Below are 19,867 nucleotides of genomic sequence, written 5' to 3'. Positions count from 1 at the left end.
AGATTTTTTAAATTAATTTTCATTAAAAATATTAGATAAAAAATATTGAGTTCTAATTAATTGATACATAATACATATTAAATTAAATAGAAATAAAATTAAAAATACATACTTGCATCAAGATATCTTTGTCTTCTTTTTTCTCGATATCTTTCTTCTGTTTCGGGAGAATAATTCCTTGAAATCTTATTTTGCCTTCTCTTCTTGTTCCCCATGCTTTTACAAAAAACCTTCAAATTATTGCCCTCAAAATAATTTTCAAATGTCTTCTCTCATCCAAAAATGCAAATTATTTAATCATTTGTGTGATAAAAAATGAAAAAAATTATGGACATTTATACGACTCCACAAATAAAATAAAAAACAAAAAATGCGTCGGCCAGAGTTCGAATGAAACCCGACAGTTAAAAATGGTTGGGTTCACTCGAACATGACCATTACAAAAATGTGCGTGCCAATATTGAGCCCATTGGTTTGAGTGAATGTGGGTTCGCTCGAACCCCTTAAGGTTCGAGCGAACCCAATTCGATCGAAATACTATTCATTCGAACCCTCAAATTAAAGGTTTCTCCCAAAAAATATCAGAGTTCTAAAGAATTAATGACTTCGGAGCTCTGGTTCAAAGCACAAATGAAATAATATTGATAACCCAAAAATATTAGATGGTAGTACTTGGAGCAAGCTTTCTAACGAGTATAACTTTGTTATATTTATAATTTATTATGTTCTTGTTTTTTTAATTTTATCAAAAATTGGTTTTTCACCGAACATGAACTTCTTTATTCAACGCATTGGGAAAAATAAGAAACTAATTCAAAAAAATTCTAAAAAATATCTATGCCCCTGGTATTGATGTTTTCTTTCTAACAAAAAAAATAAAATTGAATTTTGATTTATATAGAACAAGTTATGTGTTCAAACATAAACCTATGTTTGAATTATGACTAGTTGAACTTCAAAACTTTATAAAATGAAAAATATTGAACATATCACTATAAAACCAAATGCAAGCCCTGGATATTGATGTTACAAACCAAAATTCAAAAGAATTGAGTTTTTATCATTTATAGAAAAAAATTTATGCATTTCGAGAGGCACATCACTCTTAAAAAATGTAGTTTGTTGTAAAAAACTACTTTTTGAGGAAGATGGAAATTTTTTAAAAAAATCCTTCAAAAAATTTGAAAAAAATGTATGTAGAATCTACAAACAAAATGCTAGAAATCACTAATTTACATCATCTTCAAATTTTTAATAGTTTAAAAGTTATAGTTCTCGGAAGTTGAAGATTATTTTAAAAATGTACATCTCAGTGTCAAAAGTGGCAAAAAAGTGGGAACCATTATTGTGAGTTCACCCAATTCTATTGCCATAATGTCTATGTAGTGTAGAATAACAAATTCATTGATCAAAAAGAGAACATAGAATTTAAAGTTAGACAAGATAGTGAAGATGATTAGTAACTTGATTTTAACATTCCAAAATTTTCAAATCTCTCATGTAAAACATGAGGGGAATGTGGAGGAAAATAAATTCCCTAAAATGGCAAAAAAAAATCAATGCAAGAGCATGATCAATAGATATGGGAGGATATTCAAGACAATCAAATGGATGAGGTGGCGATACGGGGGGTTGGTACCTCACAAGTGACGTTAGCGAATTAAATGCTAAACATTTATTGTTTTCCTAGCTGAGAAGGTGGTGGAGTGAGTTGTAAGCTATAAATGGTATCAAGGATGACATTTTCATTTCATTGCATCTTGGTGAATTTAAGTAGAAAGAAGGTAGATAGTGATGATGCAAGCCAATTTCTCATCGCAGACTTTGTAGCTAATGGTGGCTTTCTTGGGGAAGATTATTAAGGATGGGCTCAAGCATGTCTTTAGGTTTAAATATGAATCTTTCCTCCATAAATGAGTTTCTTACCAGGTGACAAATTCTTGAATGCAAAATCTAGGTAGGGGAAAGGACCTAGTAGTTGAGCATGTACCAATTGTTGTGAGGGTTGTTGATACCTTTTGTTTCAAAAATTGAACAAATAAAACCTATTGTTTGAAACAAAAAATATCAATTTTTGTTAGAAAATGTACCAACAGTTGTTAGGAAATGTACCAATAGTTGTTAAGAAATGTACTAATATTGTAAAAAGTAACCAATCAGGTGATGCCATGTTAGCTGCACAACTATTGGGGTCTCTTTTGCACACTTATTGGTCTCACTTTTTTGGGGGGCTGTTTTGGACACCTTGGCAAAAAGCATGCTAATGTGGCATCATATTTGATGATGTGGCCCTGAAACCTTAGTTATAAGTAGGGGACTTGCCAAGTACGCTGGTGTAAAAATATTGAAGTGATTTGAAATTTCCAAGTAGGATTTTGAGAAGCGCGAAGTTAGGGTGCACAACTACTGGGTCCTTTCCCTTACTACACAAATGCAGAGTTTGTATCTTTATTATTGGTGTGGTGCCTTGAACTATGATGGAAAAGAGATGCAGACTGTCTTAGGAACAATTATGTAACAAAGGAGTGGTGTTGGGTTATGGTCTCTCTCAATTCTATAGTGAGACTAGGGGAGGGTTTTGTTGTTACGAGTGGAGATTGGCTCCACATTGGGGAATTCATCACTACCTTGCACTCGTTTCTCATTTTCTGTGTAAATTGTGACAAAGAGGTTCATTATGTAGACGCAGAAATTGTATTTTGTTTTAATAATATTATCAGAGAAAGGAAGTCGAGAGTGAACAGAGGAGAAGATACGTTGCAACCAGAGAAGTGAAGCCAAAATTAGTATGAAGCAAAGTGAAAGAGGGGGACGCTCATAATATCAAAGACAAAAAGTATGAGACGAGTCGTATCTAAGAATTCCAAGGTTACCAGGCAGGTGAGGTAGAATGGTGAGAGAGAATTCTATCACTATAATGTCAGTGTGATGTAGAATATGAAGAACGGAGGATAGTTAGGGTTTTTAGTTTTCTTTTTGTTTCTTGTAATAAAAATTATATCTGTAAGTAGTAAAATGGGAAGCCCAGTTTTTTGTACATTTTTATGTAGATATTATAATAGATAAGATTTTTGTCTATGCATTCATATGGATTCAAAACAGGAGTTGCATTTTAGATTAAAAAAAATTATGTAAAAACTATGGTGTATAGGATAGATGTAGATTTTAAATGTGTTTGGAATCGAAATATGAGAAGTTGAAATTGTGACAAATCTTATTGTAAATTTTGATAATATTAATAAAATCACTTAAATGTTAATGATAGAAAAAAAAAATCAATTAAATTAATTTAAAATCACATATTATCGTAGAATCAATATATGATCACAATACTGAAAGATATAAAATCTTACAAATTACATTTAAAATATCAAATTTGAAACAAAGTGACATAACATATGTAAAATTTCACTATTATATAATAATTATTTAATAAAAAATCAAATACTATAAATTGCATAATTAATGCTCTCAATTATCATGAATATGAATTCTTATAACAATTTTTTAAAGATATTATAAATTAAACTTAATAAATCTATTTTTTATAAATATTATTTAATAAATTATTATTAATTTAAGAATTTAAAATTTGTCATAAATTATTGGAAAACATATTTGAAAAATGTATACATGACAATTGGAACCATTATCGTCCAAATATAATTTAAAAAATATGAAATATGAAATGTTAAATCTTAGAATCTTTATAGTTTATACACATTATTGCTGTTAATCTTCTACGAAATGCGATCTTAAAATAGTAAGACCGGATTATATACTAACCAATAGTAATACTTAAATACTGTAGACATGCAAATCCTCGAGGATAATTCCATGCCGAATATGATGCAACCAAGACACAATAATAATAGATTTAGAAGAGGCGACAGAGGGTCACCGTTCACACACGGCTAATGCCGTGACAGCATACATGGGTATTTTTATTATTTATGATCTTACACTCTACTACCTTCAAGCAAGATTTTGACAATACAATACACAATTAGTTCAATAAAATACCTCAAGACTCGAGAGTCGAACAACTGTGGCACAGTTTTGTATGAGTCTTGTTGACGTAAGAACCTTTCATAATCTCTTATTACGGATGGAAGGAAACATCTTCTTTAAATTCTTATCTACCTACTTGAAGTATTTCTCCCTCCATTCGTCCCTTACTGCAAGCAATAACATCACACAGAAAAAACCTGCTGCATGTGATAATCCTAGTCCAATAGCATACCATGGTATTCTGTTTCAATAATCTTCCTTTTCATCTTGAATATCATTTGTAGAAGGAAGGGGAGGAGGAAGAGAAAACTCTGGCCATGAACATTTCTTTGGAAGTGGACACCCTTCTAAATTTGGATTTCCAGAATATGATGTATTTTCAAATGTGATCATTTGTCTTCCTTGCGGTATGCTACCTGAAAGGTTGTTGTTGGACAAATTTAAACATGCCAATAAAGTCAGAGATTGAAATTCTGCAGGAATACGTCCAGAAAATCTGTTTGTAGAAAGATCCAATGACTCTAGCTGAACCATTTCCCCAAAACTAGGAGGAATAATTCCATTGAGGTTGTTCCTTGATAGATTAAGAAACCTTAATCCCTTCAGCTTTCCAAAATCAAAAGGAATGTGTCCATTTAACTGATTATTGGAGAGATCTATGCCTGTGAGTGTGGAAAGAATATATGGGTAGTGGAGATGTAAGCCTTTCACAATCATGTCCAGTTCGTCATGAGACAGAACTTCATATACCCATTCCTCGAAAGGGCCGATTCCAGGCCATGACTTATCCCCCTTGTCTCTTGCATATAAATGATAAGGCTTCAACATAACAGATAACATATGGCCGTCTTCTCTTGCCACACTCATTGCACGTAAAGATGCAACGCTGTGTGGAATAAAACCTGATATATTGTTAGACGAAAGGTCTAAGATCTGGAGCTGCTTCAGATGGACAAGTTTTGAAGGAACGCAGCCGCTGAAACGATTATCCTTCATCAACAACACTTTAATGGCGGATAGATTTCCAACTGACTGAGGAATTTCCCCAGAAAAATTATTTTGCCCAATATCTAATAGCTGTAAGGTCTTACAGTTGGTGATTGAGGGAGGGAAGGCTCCACTTAACTTATTATTTCTTACAATTAACGAGGAGGAGCATAGACCATGCGGTATGGTTCCCTCCAAGCTATTATCCCCTAAATTTAACACTTGAATAAACTTATAATTGGCAAAGCACGGAGGAATATTTCCATTCAACTTGTTGCTTGACATATCTAACTTTACAAGGTTAGTTAAAGTGCAAAAGCTTTGAGGAATAGAACCGATTAGAGCATTGTCGTTAAGCATCAAGAGCTCTAGATAGGGAGGCAACTGAGATGGCACGTTTCCAGTCAATGCATTCCTAGACACATCCAGTAGTGTCATCCAACGAACTGATCTGTTCGGGATAGTAAGGTTGCCATGTAAATGATTTCGTGAAAGGTTCAAGTGAATCAACTCAGCAAAGTTCTGCCATATCCAGGAGGGGATTTCCTCAACAATATTGTCGTCAACCAGTTGCAATCCGCGTAATGAATATTGAGCGGAAAGCCAATCGGGAATTCGACCATCAATACTACATGAGGTAATATCTAAGCCTCCTAACTGGAACTGGGGAATCCAAGTTGTACTAATATTCAGTACACAATCAGATAGAAACACAAATTTCAGTTCTGCAAGGTTATGAAACAGAGTATCTGATATAGCAATATGGGAGAGCCAGAGAATCTTTACAGAGGATGGTAATGTCAACTCTGAAGAAGTAATGTTCTCACGGAAGGAAAAATGACGAGCATACAGCTGGTCGAGGGACGAAAGACCAGCAAGCTGAAACTTCTCGTTGAATTGGTTAAAAGAAATGCTCAAGTACTTAAGCAAGGAAAGATTTTGTAGACAAGATGGCAATATTCCCCTGAATTGGTTAAAGGCTATATCTATATGGCTTAGATTAGTGAGCTGACAAATGAAAGGAGGAACTATTCCACTCAACCTATTGTTTTTCAAATGCAAATAATTAAGATGAGAAATATTTCCTAAACAGGAAGGAATAGTACCAGTTAGACCAATGTTCGTTAGGATGAGGTATTTGAGAAAAGGAAGGTTGCACAAACTACCAGATATTAATCCACTCTGCACGCCCTGCTCTGCACTCAAATTCACCCGCTCTACACGGTAAGTGAAATTATTGCATGATATCCCATCCCACTTGGAGCAACAATCAGTTCCATTAACCCACGAACTGAGATTGCCATCAGAGACATTCAGCGCTTCTTTGAAGGAAAGAAGAGCTTGGGATTCGTGGGTAGGACAATTGAATCGACCAACGCATGGGTTTGTGAAAAGGATAGTAAAAGCTGCACTGATCAAGGCAAAGTTAACAAGAGGAACAGCCATTGCTTAAACGACGATGGACAGCACAAAGAATGGGACTTTTAGAGGCACATTTATAGGATAACTACCCCTTAGTGGCAACATCTACCTGGCACCCAGAATTTATCATGAACTGTGTTTAATTATTAATTAAAAAAAAAATCATTATATTTTAATTTTTATTTATTTAAAAAAAACCATCAAATGATAAATCTGGATGTTGCATTGACAATGACCCTGAGTTACTAATATTAACTAACATAGATGAGACGTAGCTCTCTCACTTAAATGTAAACAGGAAAAAGTGTTATAGTCAATGCACTGATTGTTATGGGCAGGGACAGAAAGCAAAGCTTATAAATATAAACAGTTGGGTGCATTGATTAGAAAGACATTTTAATTGGTGAGATTATCAATTCATAATAGAGACATTTTAATCTGTATAGTTTGAAGCTATGGTGAAAAATTAACATGTCATAAGATGTATATTATGCATATATTTTTTATTTATTTATAATTATAATGTATCATTATCTATTGCTAGTTACATAAAATAATATATATACATACAAACATTTGAAATGTATTGAATACAATGTGTTAGTTGTTTATTAGTGGTGAAATGAAAAAAATAAATTAAATATAAACAATTAACTATATCCACCACAATGCCCAGATTGTTTATTGCTAGTGACAAAAATAATGTTTAGAAATACATATAATGGATTCATTAACCATAATATATTAATTATTTTAAAAAATAGTTAGCACTATTAGAATGTGTTGACATAGCTGGAAATGTTTATTTATACTAATGACTTTAATTTATTTGTTGTTTTATTGAGAACAATATATTGCTTGTTTATTCATGGTCACACACACACACACACCCACACACACACACAAATATATATATGTATATGTATCAGTAATATATTGACCACAAGGTAGTTGTTTATTGGCAATGATGTTAATTTCATTGCACTTGCAATTTATTGATAGTGGTAGAAAAATTGGATATAAATATAAGTAGTTGGTGCATCACCTATCATCTACTAGTTTATTACTAGTAGAGATGAAAAAGAAAGGTTATAAATATAAATGGTTGAGCCAACAATTAGAATGTGCTAGTTTGTTTATTTTTTGATGATATAAAAGATTCCTTATAAATATAAATAGATGGTGCACTTACTATAATATAATAATTGTTTATTAGTAGCCTTTGAAAAGCAGGTGATAAATATAAATGGTTTTTGCATTGACTATAATACATTAGTTTTTCATTGGTGCTGACATGAAATATTTCCTACCATAATAAATAGCTACTACATTCACAACAACATGCTTGATTATTGGTTGCAATAGAAAATAATTCATATAAATATAAATAGTTGGTTTCTTAGCTACAATATTATAGTTATCCATTGCTAGTGAGAAACTAATGATTATAAATATAAAAATTTGGTGTGTTGACTTTAATGCAGTAATCGTTTACTCATATTGATAGAAAATAACACTACAAATATAAATGGTTTGTGAGTTGACTATAATACATTGGTTTTATTTTAGTGATCATTGAAAATAATAATTATAAATATAAATAGTTGCTAACTCTGTTCGGTTCAAGTCAAGACCAGGAACAGACAAAGAGCAGATTGCAGCTCAGATTCCAGAGGAGTGGGAAGACCCCCAAATTTTTCAACAGGAATAAGCAAACTAGAGTTGAGATTGTTGATGGCTCCTAGAGAAATATTCAGGATATGGGGATTGGTTCCCCTACATTTGCTAAATGAAGATCATATCTTAAAATATAAGGGGGCTTAACCACCCCCATAAGCATCATCTCCTTTCTAACTTGGTAAGGGATCATAAAAGTGATATTTGTCTTGTGCAAGAAACTAAGATTTCATCTGACAAACTTTTTAAAATAAAGTTGGAGAACTTTAAGGACTGTGGTGTTTACCATTTTTAGGCAGATGGTGCATCAGGTGGCACTGCTTCTTTCTGGAACCCCAAATTGATTCAAGGTACGACTAATCATATTGCTACTAGATTTACTAATCTATTGAATGGCTCTTTTTGGATCATTTCCAATATTTATGCTCCTAATAGTAAAAATTGCTAGAAAGTCTCTATGGGCTTCTTTGGTAAATTCTAGACAAATCTTTCCTCATGAGAAGTGGATCATGATGGTGGATTTTAATACCCCTATCTCTAATTTGGAAAAGATGGGAGGGACTTCGATCTCTAAGGATACTAAACAAGACTTGTTAGATATAATTAATTCTATGGGGCTACTTGATCTAGACGTAGTGGTGTGAAGCCTATCCATGTTAGACTGGACCATGGTCTCCTTTCATCGGATTGGTTGAGGGACTTCTCCTATAATCTTTCATCTTTATTCAGGATCAGTTCTAATCACTTTCTGATTGCTCTGAGTATTGCCACCCTAAGTAGAAGAAAGGCTTTTCCATTCAGATTTGAGAAAATATTGACAAAAAATATAGAGTTGTATGATAAAATTGTTGAATACTGGGGTATTAATATTCACGGTAGAACACTATAAAAAGTGGCCAAAAAATTGGCACAATGTCAAGGTTAATATCCAAAAATGGAACAAATCTTCTTTCGGAAATATTTTTCAAATGAAAGATTCTCTAAAAAGGGAGCTTGATGATATCCAATAGCATATAAAAAATAATTGTTACTATGGATAGAGAAGTTGAAATCCTCACGAAACTTCATGACATCATCTGTAAAGAAGAGGAATACTGGAAAGAGAGATCTAGAGCTATTTGGCTCGAAAGTGGAGATAGAAATACTAAGTTCTTTCATATGACTACTCTGAAGCATAGGGCCTCCAATATAATTAAGAGGATATCCATCAACAATCATTGGGTTGATAAACAAGAGGAGATGTGCTGGGAAGCTCTTCATTTCTTTTCTTCCCTTTTGGCTAATGAGGGCCCGCTGGATTCGGTGGTAGAGGAGGAGATTCTCAAAGAGATTTTGTCAGCTTTATCCCAAGTGATGAATAAGGATCCAACTAAAATCCCTTATATGGAAGAGTTCAAGGAGGGGGTGTTCTGTTTTGAAGGAAATAAAGTACCTAGACCAGATGGTTTTCCTATTTTTTTTCTAGTTGTTCTGGAACATTGTGGGAGAGGATATTATCAATGTGGCTAAGGATCTATTTGGTTCCCACTCTCTCCTTAAAAATATCAATGCCACTTTCATTCTGTTGATCCCCAAGAAATAAGATGCCAACTATTTTTGGGAATTCAGACCTATAAGTTTATGTAATTCTATTTATAAGGTGTTTTACAAAATCTTGATTATCAAATTTAAAGAGGTCCTTCTAATTTTGGTTTTGAAGTAACAGAATGGTTTTGTCCTGGGATGCCAAATTCTGAACTCTATTATTTATGTTCCTGAGAATATTCATTCCCTCTCGATTAACAAGAAACCTAGTTTTTTGCTGAAATTGGATCTGCTAAAGGATTATGAAAGGGTGAACTAACAATTCCTTATCAATTTATCTAGGATTTTATCTTTAATGACAATTTTATCTAATTGGTGAACCAATGTATTTGAAGTCCCAAATTTTCTGTGTTGATTAATCGTTCTCTGTCAGGTTTTTTTGCTTCCTCCAAAGGTCTAAAGCAGGGGGATCCTTTATCTCCATTTCTTTTCATTCTGATAGGAGAATCTATTAGTAAAACTATTCAAATGGAGATTAGGATTGGTAGGCTCAAAGGTCTTCAGCCCTCTTCTGATATCCAGGTTCGCTCATATCTAGTTTTTGTTGATGTGTAGTGTCAAAAATTACATACCTCTTTGTAAGTTTGTAAGTTGACCTACATCTTTTGTAACCACTATGGTGTCCATTCTCCTAGAACTTGAGCAGGCTCATTTCAGCCCTTGCATCAGCCTTTTCCTCTCTAGATGCTCAAGATACCTTTCAGCAACTATCCTTCAACTTTTCTTTCTTGTTACCTGCGTGTCTCCCTTGTGTCCTACTATTTTCGAAGGTGATTCATTTGGATAGTAGCACATCACATGAACTTTCATGAGCCACGCAGATGTCGGTGCATCATGCATTCATCCCGAGACATCCTAATGTTCTTATGTCAGTTCTGAGCACGCGTTTCCACTTATCACTTGCACATGTCAATGCAAACAATTCAAAATATTATAAATGGAATACGATCCTCTCTTTCCCTCCTCTTCTCTCATTTTAAATCCATCTTCTCTCCTCATTCAATCTCTCTATCTTCTCGAAGCAATTTCTCTTGGCTCTTGACTCTCTTGGTTATTCAACCTCTCTTAGCTCCTGCTACAATAGTCTCTAGTTTTCTACAACACTCTCAAGCCCTCACAATATTCTTTAGCAATTCTCTTGGGTTTCTCAAGACTCTTTGGTAATATCTATCTACTTATCCCATCTTTTAGCATTTTGGGATTTATCACATCCCTCTTCTATCATTTATGATTTATTTTATCTTGCATTTATCTTTTATTCTATAAATTTATCTGGGTTGTCTATGGAGGTGGAAACACCAAAAAGAGGGTTTGACTGAGTTAGAGTCCAAAACACAACCCCCAATATTTTTCTTCTTTCTTGTGTGTAGTTTTATAATCATAGGAAGAAGATCATTTAATTGGATGCTTCATATTATGGACTGGTTGTGAGATTCCTTCTTTTCCCTCTTCCCAAGTCATTCTAATATTTCTCATTCTACATTATTAGTCTATCTTGTTATTTTTCTACGTTCATTTAATATTATCATTGTATCCAAAACCCCATATGGTTTGTATTTTCTATTTGTACTAGACGATAGTGCATCGCACTGGTGTCCCAGCTCCTCGAAGTCATCCCAAGAACAAAGACTCAACAGATTCATCTAAGAGTCTCATCTACAGTTTATTAGATTAGATTTTTACTTTTATCCCCTAACTCACCTTAGCACCAGTTTGAGTGAGGTAGCAGCAGATCAATTTGTCCTTTGAGATTCATCATCTTGGATGTGACAAATCCCCTCCTCTACACGATGATACTTTTCTTTTGGGTGAAAGTTTAAAGGCAAAAGCTAAAATTTTGAAGCAAATTCTTACTCTTTACAAAAAATGATCAAGATAGAGGATTACTCTGCCAAAAATCTCTATTTTCCTCCTCAATACGCCTAATCATATGTAGGTCAAAATTTATAAAAATGTTGGGTGCAATCTAGCTTCCTTACCCACTACCTATCTAGGGCTACCCATATGCTCTAGGCCTACTCTTAAGTCCTTTTGTTCTAGTTTGATTGATCAATTCCAAAACAAGCTTGTTGGTTGGAAAGGTACCCTTCTCAATCAAGATGGTAAGCTCTAGTTGATCAAAGCCTCATTGCAAAACTTATCAGTTTATGCTATAAGATTATTTAAAGTTACTCCGTAATTTGGGAATTGAATGGAGTAAATTCAAAATAATTTTTTATGGACCAGAATAGAAACTAAAAATCATCTCCATCTGGTCACCTGAGATCTAGTGTGTCTTCCGAACAAACTTGGGGGCCTTTCCATTAGACATATTCATGACTTTAACAAAGCCCTCATGGCTAAACAAATATGGAGATGTCTGATTGACTCAAATGAATCGATCTATATCATCTGAAACAAGTATCTTTATCATGGTCATTCTATTTAAAATGTGTTAGAACACCACAGTGTTCTCGAGGCTGCTTTAGCCCTTTGGATAAATATCATAAATATGAAAGTCATTTTTTAAAGGATATGAGATCGATTCTTGGTAATGGCCAAAAAATTAATTTCTGAGAAGATGGGTGACCTGATAATGGACTTCTGATTGACTATCATTCAATTAATCATTTTAGAGTTTTGTGTGTGGAGCAGATTGGTTGCTGGGCTGCTAATTATATTTGGGAGGGAAAGTAGATTAATCTTATTAGATTGGATCCTTTGTTGAAACCTCTCCAGATGTGGTTTTCTAGAATTCACATTCCTTCGTTCCATATTGGGGAATTTTTGGTGTGGGGTGGTTCCTCCTCTAGAAGTTTCTCTGTCTCTCAGGGCTTTGATTTGCTGAAAAGATCCTTCAAGCCCCTACTCCCTTTTGGCCTTGTATCTAGAATAAATTGTTGGTGCCTAAAATTAACATTTTAATCTAGCTCTTCTTGTAGGATAAGGTGTTTTCCATTGATAACTTGCACAAGAGAGGAATGTCTATTCTTGATAAATGTTTCTTGTGTAAGGAGAATGTTGAAGGTATCTCCCACTTCCCACTTCATTGTTCTTTCTCTTACAATATTTGGGCCTATATTTTTTACCTTTGGGGAATTATGTGGTATTTTCCCCTGAGCCTCTTTAATTATTTGTCTATGTGGAGATGTCCTTCTAATAATCCTTCTCTTAAATTATTATGGAGCTCCATGTTACCCCATTTTGCCTGGGGTATCTGGAAAGAAAGAAATAACTATATTTTTAGGGACAATGAGTCTTCTACCTTTTTTGTGGTCTGTCAGATCTAGAATTCTATTAAGGATAATTTTGTGTCTTGTTGTCCTTGCCACTGGCTTGATCCTACTATCCCCACCCTAGATAAGGATAAATATATTATTAATATATGTTATATCAACTGGGATATTTCTAAACATACTATAAAGATTAAGTAGACAAGACCTAATATTGCTTGCTAGGGTTATACCCCCAGAGTGTGGATCAAAATTAATGTTTATGGGGTGGCTAAAGGTAATCCTAGGCCATTAGGTTGTTGGGGAGTTATTTGTAATCACAATGCTAGGCTTGTACCAGCTATGGAACTCCCATTGGGTACCCAGACAAACCACTTTGTTGAGGCAAATGCAGTCCACATTGGCTTAAAACAAGCTATTCATGCATGGCATAAAAATGTCTAGTTAGAGAATGAATTTTATTAAATGTTTGAGTAAATAGACACCTCCCACATAGACTATTAATCATTTATTTGAATAGTGCCACATTATAATGACCAAACTGGATAAAATTTGAATTCCCATGTGTATCGAGAAGGAAATATGCCTACAGACTACATGGTAAATCTTAGTGTGGCATATGAGGATATAAGGTGGTTGATGGTAAGGGAAACATTTTCTATACACTTGTGCGAACTGACAAGAAATAATGTCAAAAATCTTATCCAAACACCACATATTAATGACCTTATCTTTTCGAATGTGTAAAAGCTTCTATTTTAGTATGTGGTATAGATTCGATTCCAAGGTTTCTAGATTATTTCTAACCAGCTAGTTTTTCTTGTCCTAGTTTGGGTTTGGTTCTAATACTGGGTATGTCCAAGTTTGCATAGGTTTCTTAAGAATGGGGGGAGATAAAAATAGAATGGATCCAACTTCTAGCCACAAGTGAGAATAGAATAGGGACCTCTAGATGGAAATTTCTTATGGAATTCTTGTACCATACCTCAAGAAATTACATGACCATGATTTGAGGATGATAGATGAAATTTTTAATAGCTGGTATAACAACATCCTCACTAGTTATGGGCATGAATTTAGAATTGATGACCCCTTTATAGTTGAGATTACTAGGTTACAAATGGAAGGCAAAAAGTTCTATAGGTAGAGGAAAGATATAGAGGAAGCCCCTTTAGTTTTCTTCGACAAACAAAGTGAAAGAGATGGAGTGAGGAAGATGGCAGATGGAGGATATAATAGGAATGACCTTATGACACTTTGGGAGAACATGGCCAAATTCATAATGTGGTACATAACTCGGGACGACCATTTTTCCAACATTTTTTCTTACCATTTCATGATTCTAAATCACTCTAGGCATGATAGAAGAATTTCCTTGCCTTTTTATTTATTGTCCTTTCTTGAGCATAGTTTGGAAAATCATGTCAAGAATAGTGAGAACCCTATTTTACACGAGGTTTTAATTGTTCTTATTATGGAATATGCTAAAGCACATGAAATTAAACCCACTCTTGTTGCAAAAATACCTAAATATTTGATTATCCCTGATGTGAAAGTGGTCTATAACACTGAGGCTGATGAAGAGGGTAGGGGAGGTTTGGTTATGGACTGGCATGATCTTAATGTGCCAAAGCATCCTAATTATTTATCTTCTGAGGAAGAGCGCCCCCCCCTGAAAGACAGTTACTCCCCGTACTAGTAGTAGTAGAAGAAACAAACACGCTAGATTTGCAACCAATAAGTTTAAAACCCCCCACTTCTAAGCCTCAAGAGTTGGGCCAAGCATGCTAGAAAAAGATTAAAGTAAGGAAAACAAGGAATTCAAAGGGTAAAGGAGAAGAAGAAATAAAATTTGACATCCCTCTTAGTGTGGACCAAGTGGACCTGAGAGAAAACAAAAAAGATATGGACTTTGAGGTGATCCTGGCAAACACCAACTGTTTTCACTAGATTACCAATAAAATTCCTCTTGAAACAAGGCATTAAAGGCATAATCAACACTTTAGTGAGTATCCTATGCCAAAAAAGATTGATAAGCTCCTTAAAATGACTCAAAAACTAACAGAGGATGTCAAAGTTATAAAAAATGAACATGAGTCAAGGATTACTCATTTAGTGAAAAGTATGGAGGAAGTTAAGGGAAACTTGATGAATCTGGTGGAAATAAGAAAAAAAGCCATGAGTAGTAGTGTAGAAGGTCTGAAAAAGGTTAACAAGATGATTCACATCCAATTAACAAGGTTCCACCTTCACTTACCAAACCAGAAATGAAGAATTTGGATCCAAGTTCTCAAGGGGCAAACGTTCAACTCACAACTGGACCCTCTACCAGAATGAGAAACAGAAACTAGGAGAGGAGTGCCACGAGATTCATAATGGAAGAGCTCTTGGAAATCAATTTGAATATTATATAGAAGAAATCTAAGTTCATGCATTCTCTTGGTTAGTTTTTTGTTGTTTGTGCTGCTAGTGTCCCTATTAAGTTTGGTGTTGTGGGGTGACTCCCTTGTTGTTGTAGTTGTTTGGTTGTTCATTATGGACTAGTTCACTACTATTTTTATCTTTTTTGGTATGGATTTGGGTTTTGGGTCCTTGTAAAACTTCTTTATCTTAATCAAAATCTACTTACTAATAATGATACAATAACATTTATAAATTATATAAATGTCACATGAATTGACTATAACATATTAGTTTTTACTAGTGATGATATACAAAGTACTTATAAAAATAAATAGGTTATTCATTGACTACAATGTGCTAATTTTTTAGTAGTAGTTATAGAATGTAATGGTTATAAATATAGGGTCAATCAATTAACTATAATAAACTAGTTTTTCATTTATAGTGATAGAAAATAATGGATATCAATATAAATAGATCATAGATTGACATAATAGAATGCTTATAAATAAAATTAGCTATTGCATTGAATATAAATACACAAGTACTTTAATGACACTCATTGAAAATATTGCTGATACATTGAGAAAACAACATCTATTCATTTGAGACATCAAAATTTTGTTATCTTGCATCGGGTTTGATTTATTATATGTAAAATTTCCACATTAAGACTATCCTAACCCTAAATCCCACCTTTACTCACAACCTTCTCCTTGACCATAACCAGAACCCTCCTCCACATGACAACTTAATTCATAAATTTGCATTTAAAGGTGAGGCCCCTTCATCATCCTACATAATTTCTTTATGAAATTCCCTCTCTATTCCTTGAGAAGATAAAAGATAACCCTTACATATGACACAACACCACTAGTAGTGGAAATTGGCCTCAAAGATACACCTAATAAAAGTAAAAAATCCTTAACACCTATGGTAGCTCCAAAATTAAGAACACAAGTGGTAAAGGAAAGAATGTGATAAAATCACTAGAGAATAATCATGCTGCCCCAAACTCCCCTACTATTGATATTTATGAGAGTAAGCTTGACAAAGATGAAAAAAAAATTTCCTTTGGTAAAATAAGGTCAACAAGATTGGGTAAGAATTTGGTTGTAGCCAAAATTGTGGAGGGGAAAATGTGAGATTCTACGAGAAGCGAGAACCGAGCCAAGATCTGATGTCAGTCGTAGATCACATGCAACTCCTCACGCAACAGATGATCATAGATCAAAATAGTTGAATGAAGATAATTTCAATATGAGAGAGAAATAGAGACAAAGAAGAGAATTTGGAGAAGACTCTCACCGAGCTATCACTTCACCTTCTTGACTAGTGAAGGTGAGAGTATAGTGCTTATTATATAGAAAAAAATAAGCATATACATCCAAGGGGTGCATTAACTCCTATTCCCCATAAAAAGTGGGAGGTTTTACCTTCTTGGTAAATGCCAAAACATGTGGCATAACCTCCTTACATGAAGACAAAAAAGGAGTTGAGAAAGTTGGCACATAAGGCCAAAAGAGGATGTGAAACCCAACTACCCCATAACCCACTTAGGAAATGACAAAAAAGTGGTTATGAGAGGTGGCATAACAAGCCAAAAGAGGGTGTGTAACTCAACTACCCATGTGAGGTGGAGAGTTACACATGTAGCTGAAGTATTTTGCCATGTGTCCTCATATAAACCACTCCTGTTAACATAAGCAAGCTTAAATAATATATGTGTAGGAAAAAATAAATATCCCCTAACATAAGGAAAATAAAAAACCTACACTAACACCCCCACTTAAGCATAGCTTAGGTGGGTGAAAATATGGGTCTCGACAAATGCAACCATGTTAGGTACCCATGTACATAGATAGTCCCCCCAAAAGAAGAAGCCCCCCCATAAGAGGAATAGCCCCCCCCCTAAATAAGGAGAGAAAGAAAGGAGGACTAAGAAGTCCCTCCTGCAGTAGACACCTGTCGTATCCCGAGCAAAAATCACAAATGAAGGAACTTGCTTTCGGTGAAGGGTTTGGTGAAGATGTCCACAGTTTGCTCCATTGTAGAACAATACTTAAGATCAATGATGCCTTCCTGAATGAGCTCCCGAATATAGTGCATATGTATCTCAATGTGTTTCGTCCTCTGGTGATGAATTGGATTTCTTGAGATCTGTATAGCACTTTGATTATCACAAAAGATGATAGTAGGCTTCCTAACTGGAATACCAAACTCACTGAGAATATTCTGAAGCCAAATAGCCTCAGTGGTGGCATTAACTGCCCCTCGATACTCAGCCTCTATTGATGAAAGAGAAATTGCAGACTGCTTCTTACTCGACCAACAAATTGGACCAAAACCAAGTGAGAAGCAATACCCTGAAGTGGATTTGCGATCCTGAGAATCACCCGCCCAATCTGAATCCGTATATCCCACCAAGTCAATATCCATGCCTGCTGCATACTAAATTCCATAATTGTGAGTACCCTGAATGTAGTGGAGAATCTGCTTAGCTGCTTTCCAATGCAACTCATGTGGCTCCTGCATGAACCTAGAGACCATGCCCACCGCATATGAAATGTCAAGTCTTGTATGAGTCAAGTAGATGAGGCTCCCAACAATTTGTCGATATAAAGTACTATCAACCAAGGGTGAAGAGCACTTAGCCTCAAGTTTGACCCCAGACAAAAAAGGAGTAGGTGCAGGCTTACAGTCGGCCATGCAAAATCTAGAGAGCATATCGAGTGCATACTTTGGTTGTCCAAGGAAGATGCCTGAAGAAGATTGAGTAATCTCAATTCCCAAGAAGTAATGTAGAAGACCCAATTCTGACATCAGAAATCTATCATGTAGAGTAGTTTTCACTACCTTGATGGTGGATGAGTGACTCCCTGTGATCAACAAGTCATCAACATAGAGAACTAGAAATGTGAGAGTATCATCTTGGTGCAGAATATAGATGTTTAGATCAGAATGGCATCGAGTAAAACCAACTATCAGAAGGAAGGAGTCCATCTTGGCATACCAAGCTCAAGGAGCTTGTTTGAGGCCATAGAGAGACTTTCGAAGTCGACACACAAGTGAAGGATCTTGAACAAACCCTTGTGGCTGCTCCATATAGATTTCCTCCTGAAGGTCACCATGAAGAAATGCACTCTTGACATCCATCTAATGAACTTCCCAATGATGGGTTGCAGCAATAGCAAGGACAAGCCGAATGGAATTCATCTTAGCAAATGGAGCTAAAGTCTTAGAGTAATCAACCCTTGGAACTTGGGAAAAGCCTTTTGCTACCAAGTGAACCTTATACTTATCAACCAACCCATCTGCTGCAAATTTTGTTCGATAGATCCACTTGCATCGAACAAGTTTCCTTCCCTTAGGAAGAGGAACTAAATCCCATGTGTGATTCCTTTCTAAGGAATTAAACTCTTCTTGCATTGCAGCATCCCATTCGGGAACACCTGTAGCTTCTCGAAAAGACTATGGATCAGAAGCTGAAGCAATGAAGAGATGTGGAGCTTGCTGAAATTGTGACCTAGTTCTTCTAGAATCTAATGGATCACCAAGCCAATCTCCTGCTGACTCAAAAGTTTGCCGAGCCCAAAGAGGCACTGAAGCTGGAGAGTCTGGGGGAGAATCATCAACCTCTGAAGGATGACTATGAGAAGAATGTGAATCCTCACCATCATTGTCACCATCTGAAGTGGAGGAAAAAGACTCCTGAATAGGATTAGGAGGATTAAGATCCTCAGAAGAACTGTCAACATCATGCAATGTCTCCAATGTGATAGTGGATGGAGAAGTGGTATGAGAAGAAATAGAAGAACTCTCCTCAAAATGAACACTCCTCTCTATGAACAACTCATGTGTAGAGGGATGGAGAAGTTTATACCCTTTGACATCATCTAGATACCCAAAAAATATGCAAGGCTTGCTCTGCGGATCCATAGCCTTGCGTTTCTCTACTGGAATGTGGGCCCATGCAAGAGAACCAAACACTCTAAAATGCTTAACTGTAGGTTTCCGACCAGTCCAACTTGAAAAGGAGTTAGCCCCTTCATAGCTTTATGAGGAACTCGATTCTAGATGTAACATGCACAATTGATGGCCTCTGCCCAATACTAAGGTGCTAAAGACTTGGAGTGAATCATACAATTTGCCATCTCCTTCAAGGACCTATTCTTTTGTTCTGTGACACCATTCTGCTGAAGACTATATGGAACTGTGTGCTGCATGTTGATACCTTCTGAAGCACAAAATTGTTCAAACTGATTATTAACATATTCACCCCCATTATCTGTACGTAGAATCTTGATGAACTTCCCAGATTGTTTCTCTGCAAAAGCTTTGAAATCTAGAAAATTCTCAAATACCTCAAACTTTTGTTTGAGAAAGTAAACCCATGTAAATCTGGAAAAGTCATCAATAAAAGTTAAGAGATATCTAGCCCTACTGAAAGATGGTTGTGGAAATGGTCCTGCCAAGTCACTATGTACCAACTCCAATAGCTGTGGAGCTCTCCATGCTTTGCCTTTATCATACTTCTCCTCAGGATGCATACCAAGAATACATCCCTGGCA

At 35.2% G+C, this 19,867-nt stretch overlaps 1 protein-coding gene across 1 annotated transcript; it reads right to left on the bottom strand.

Annotated features, from left to right (window-relative positions):
* Window positions 1-3,942: 3,942 nt before the first annotated feature.
* Window positions 3,943-6,444, bottom strand: LOC131875889 (receptor-like protein EIX1). The gene has a single exon (XM_059220598.1). The coding sequence runs from the start codon at window positions 6,442-6,444 to the stop codon at window positions 4,258-4,260; it is 2,187 nt and encodes a 728-aa protein (XP_059076581.1). The 3' UTR covers window positions 3,943-4,257.
* Window positions 6,445-19,867: the final 13,423 nt, after the last annotated feature.

This window comes from Cryptomeria japonica, chromosome 5 (genome assembly GCF_030272615.1).
Source record: "Cryptomeria japonica chromosome 5, Sugi_1.0, whole genome shotgun sequence".
In the NCBI taxonomy this organism is placed as follows: domain Eukaryota; kingdom Viridiplantae; phylum Streptophyta; class Pinopsida; order Cupressales; family Cupressaceae; genus Cryptomeria; species Cryptomeria japonica.
This window is presented reverse-complemented; position numbering and strand designations above follow the sequence as displayed.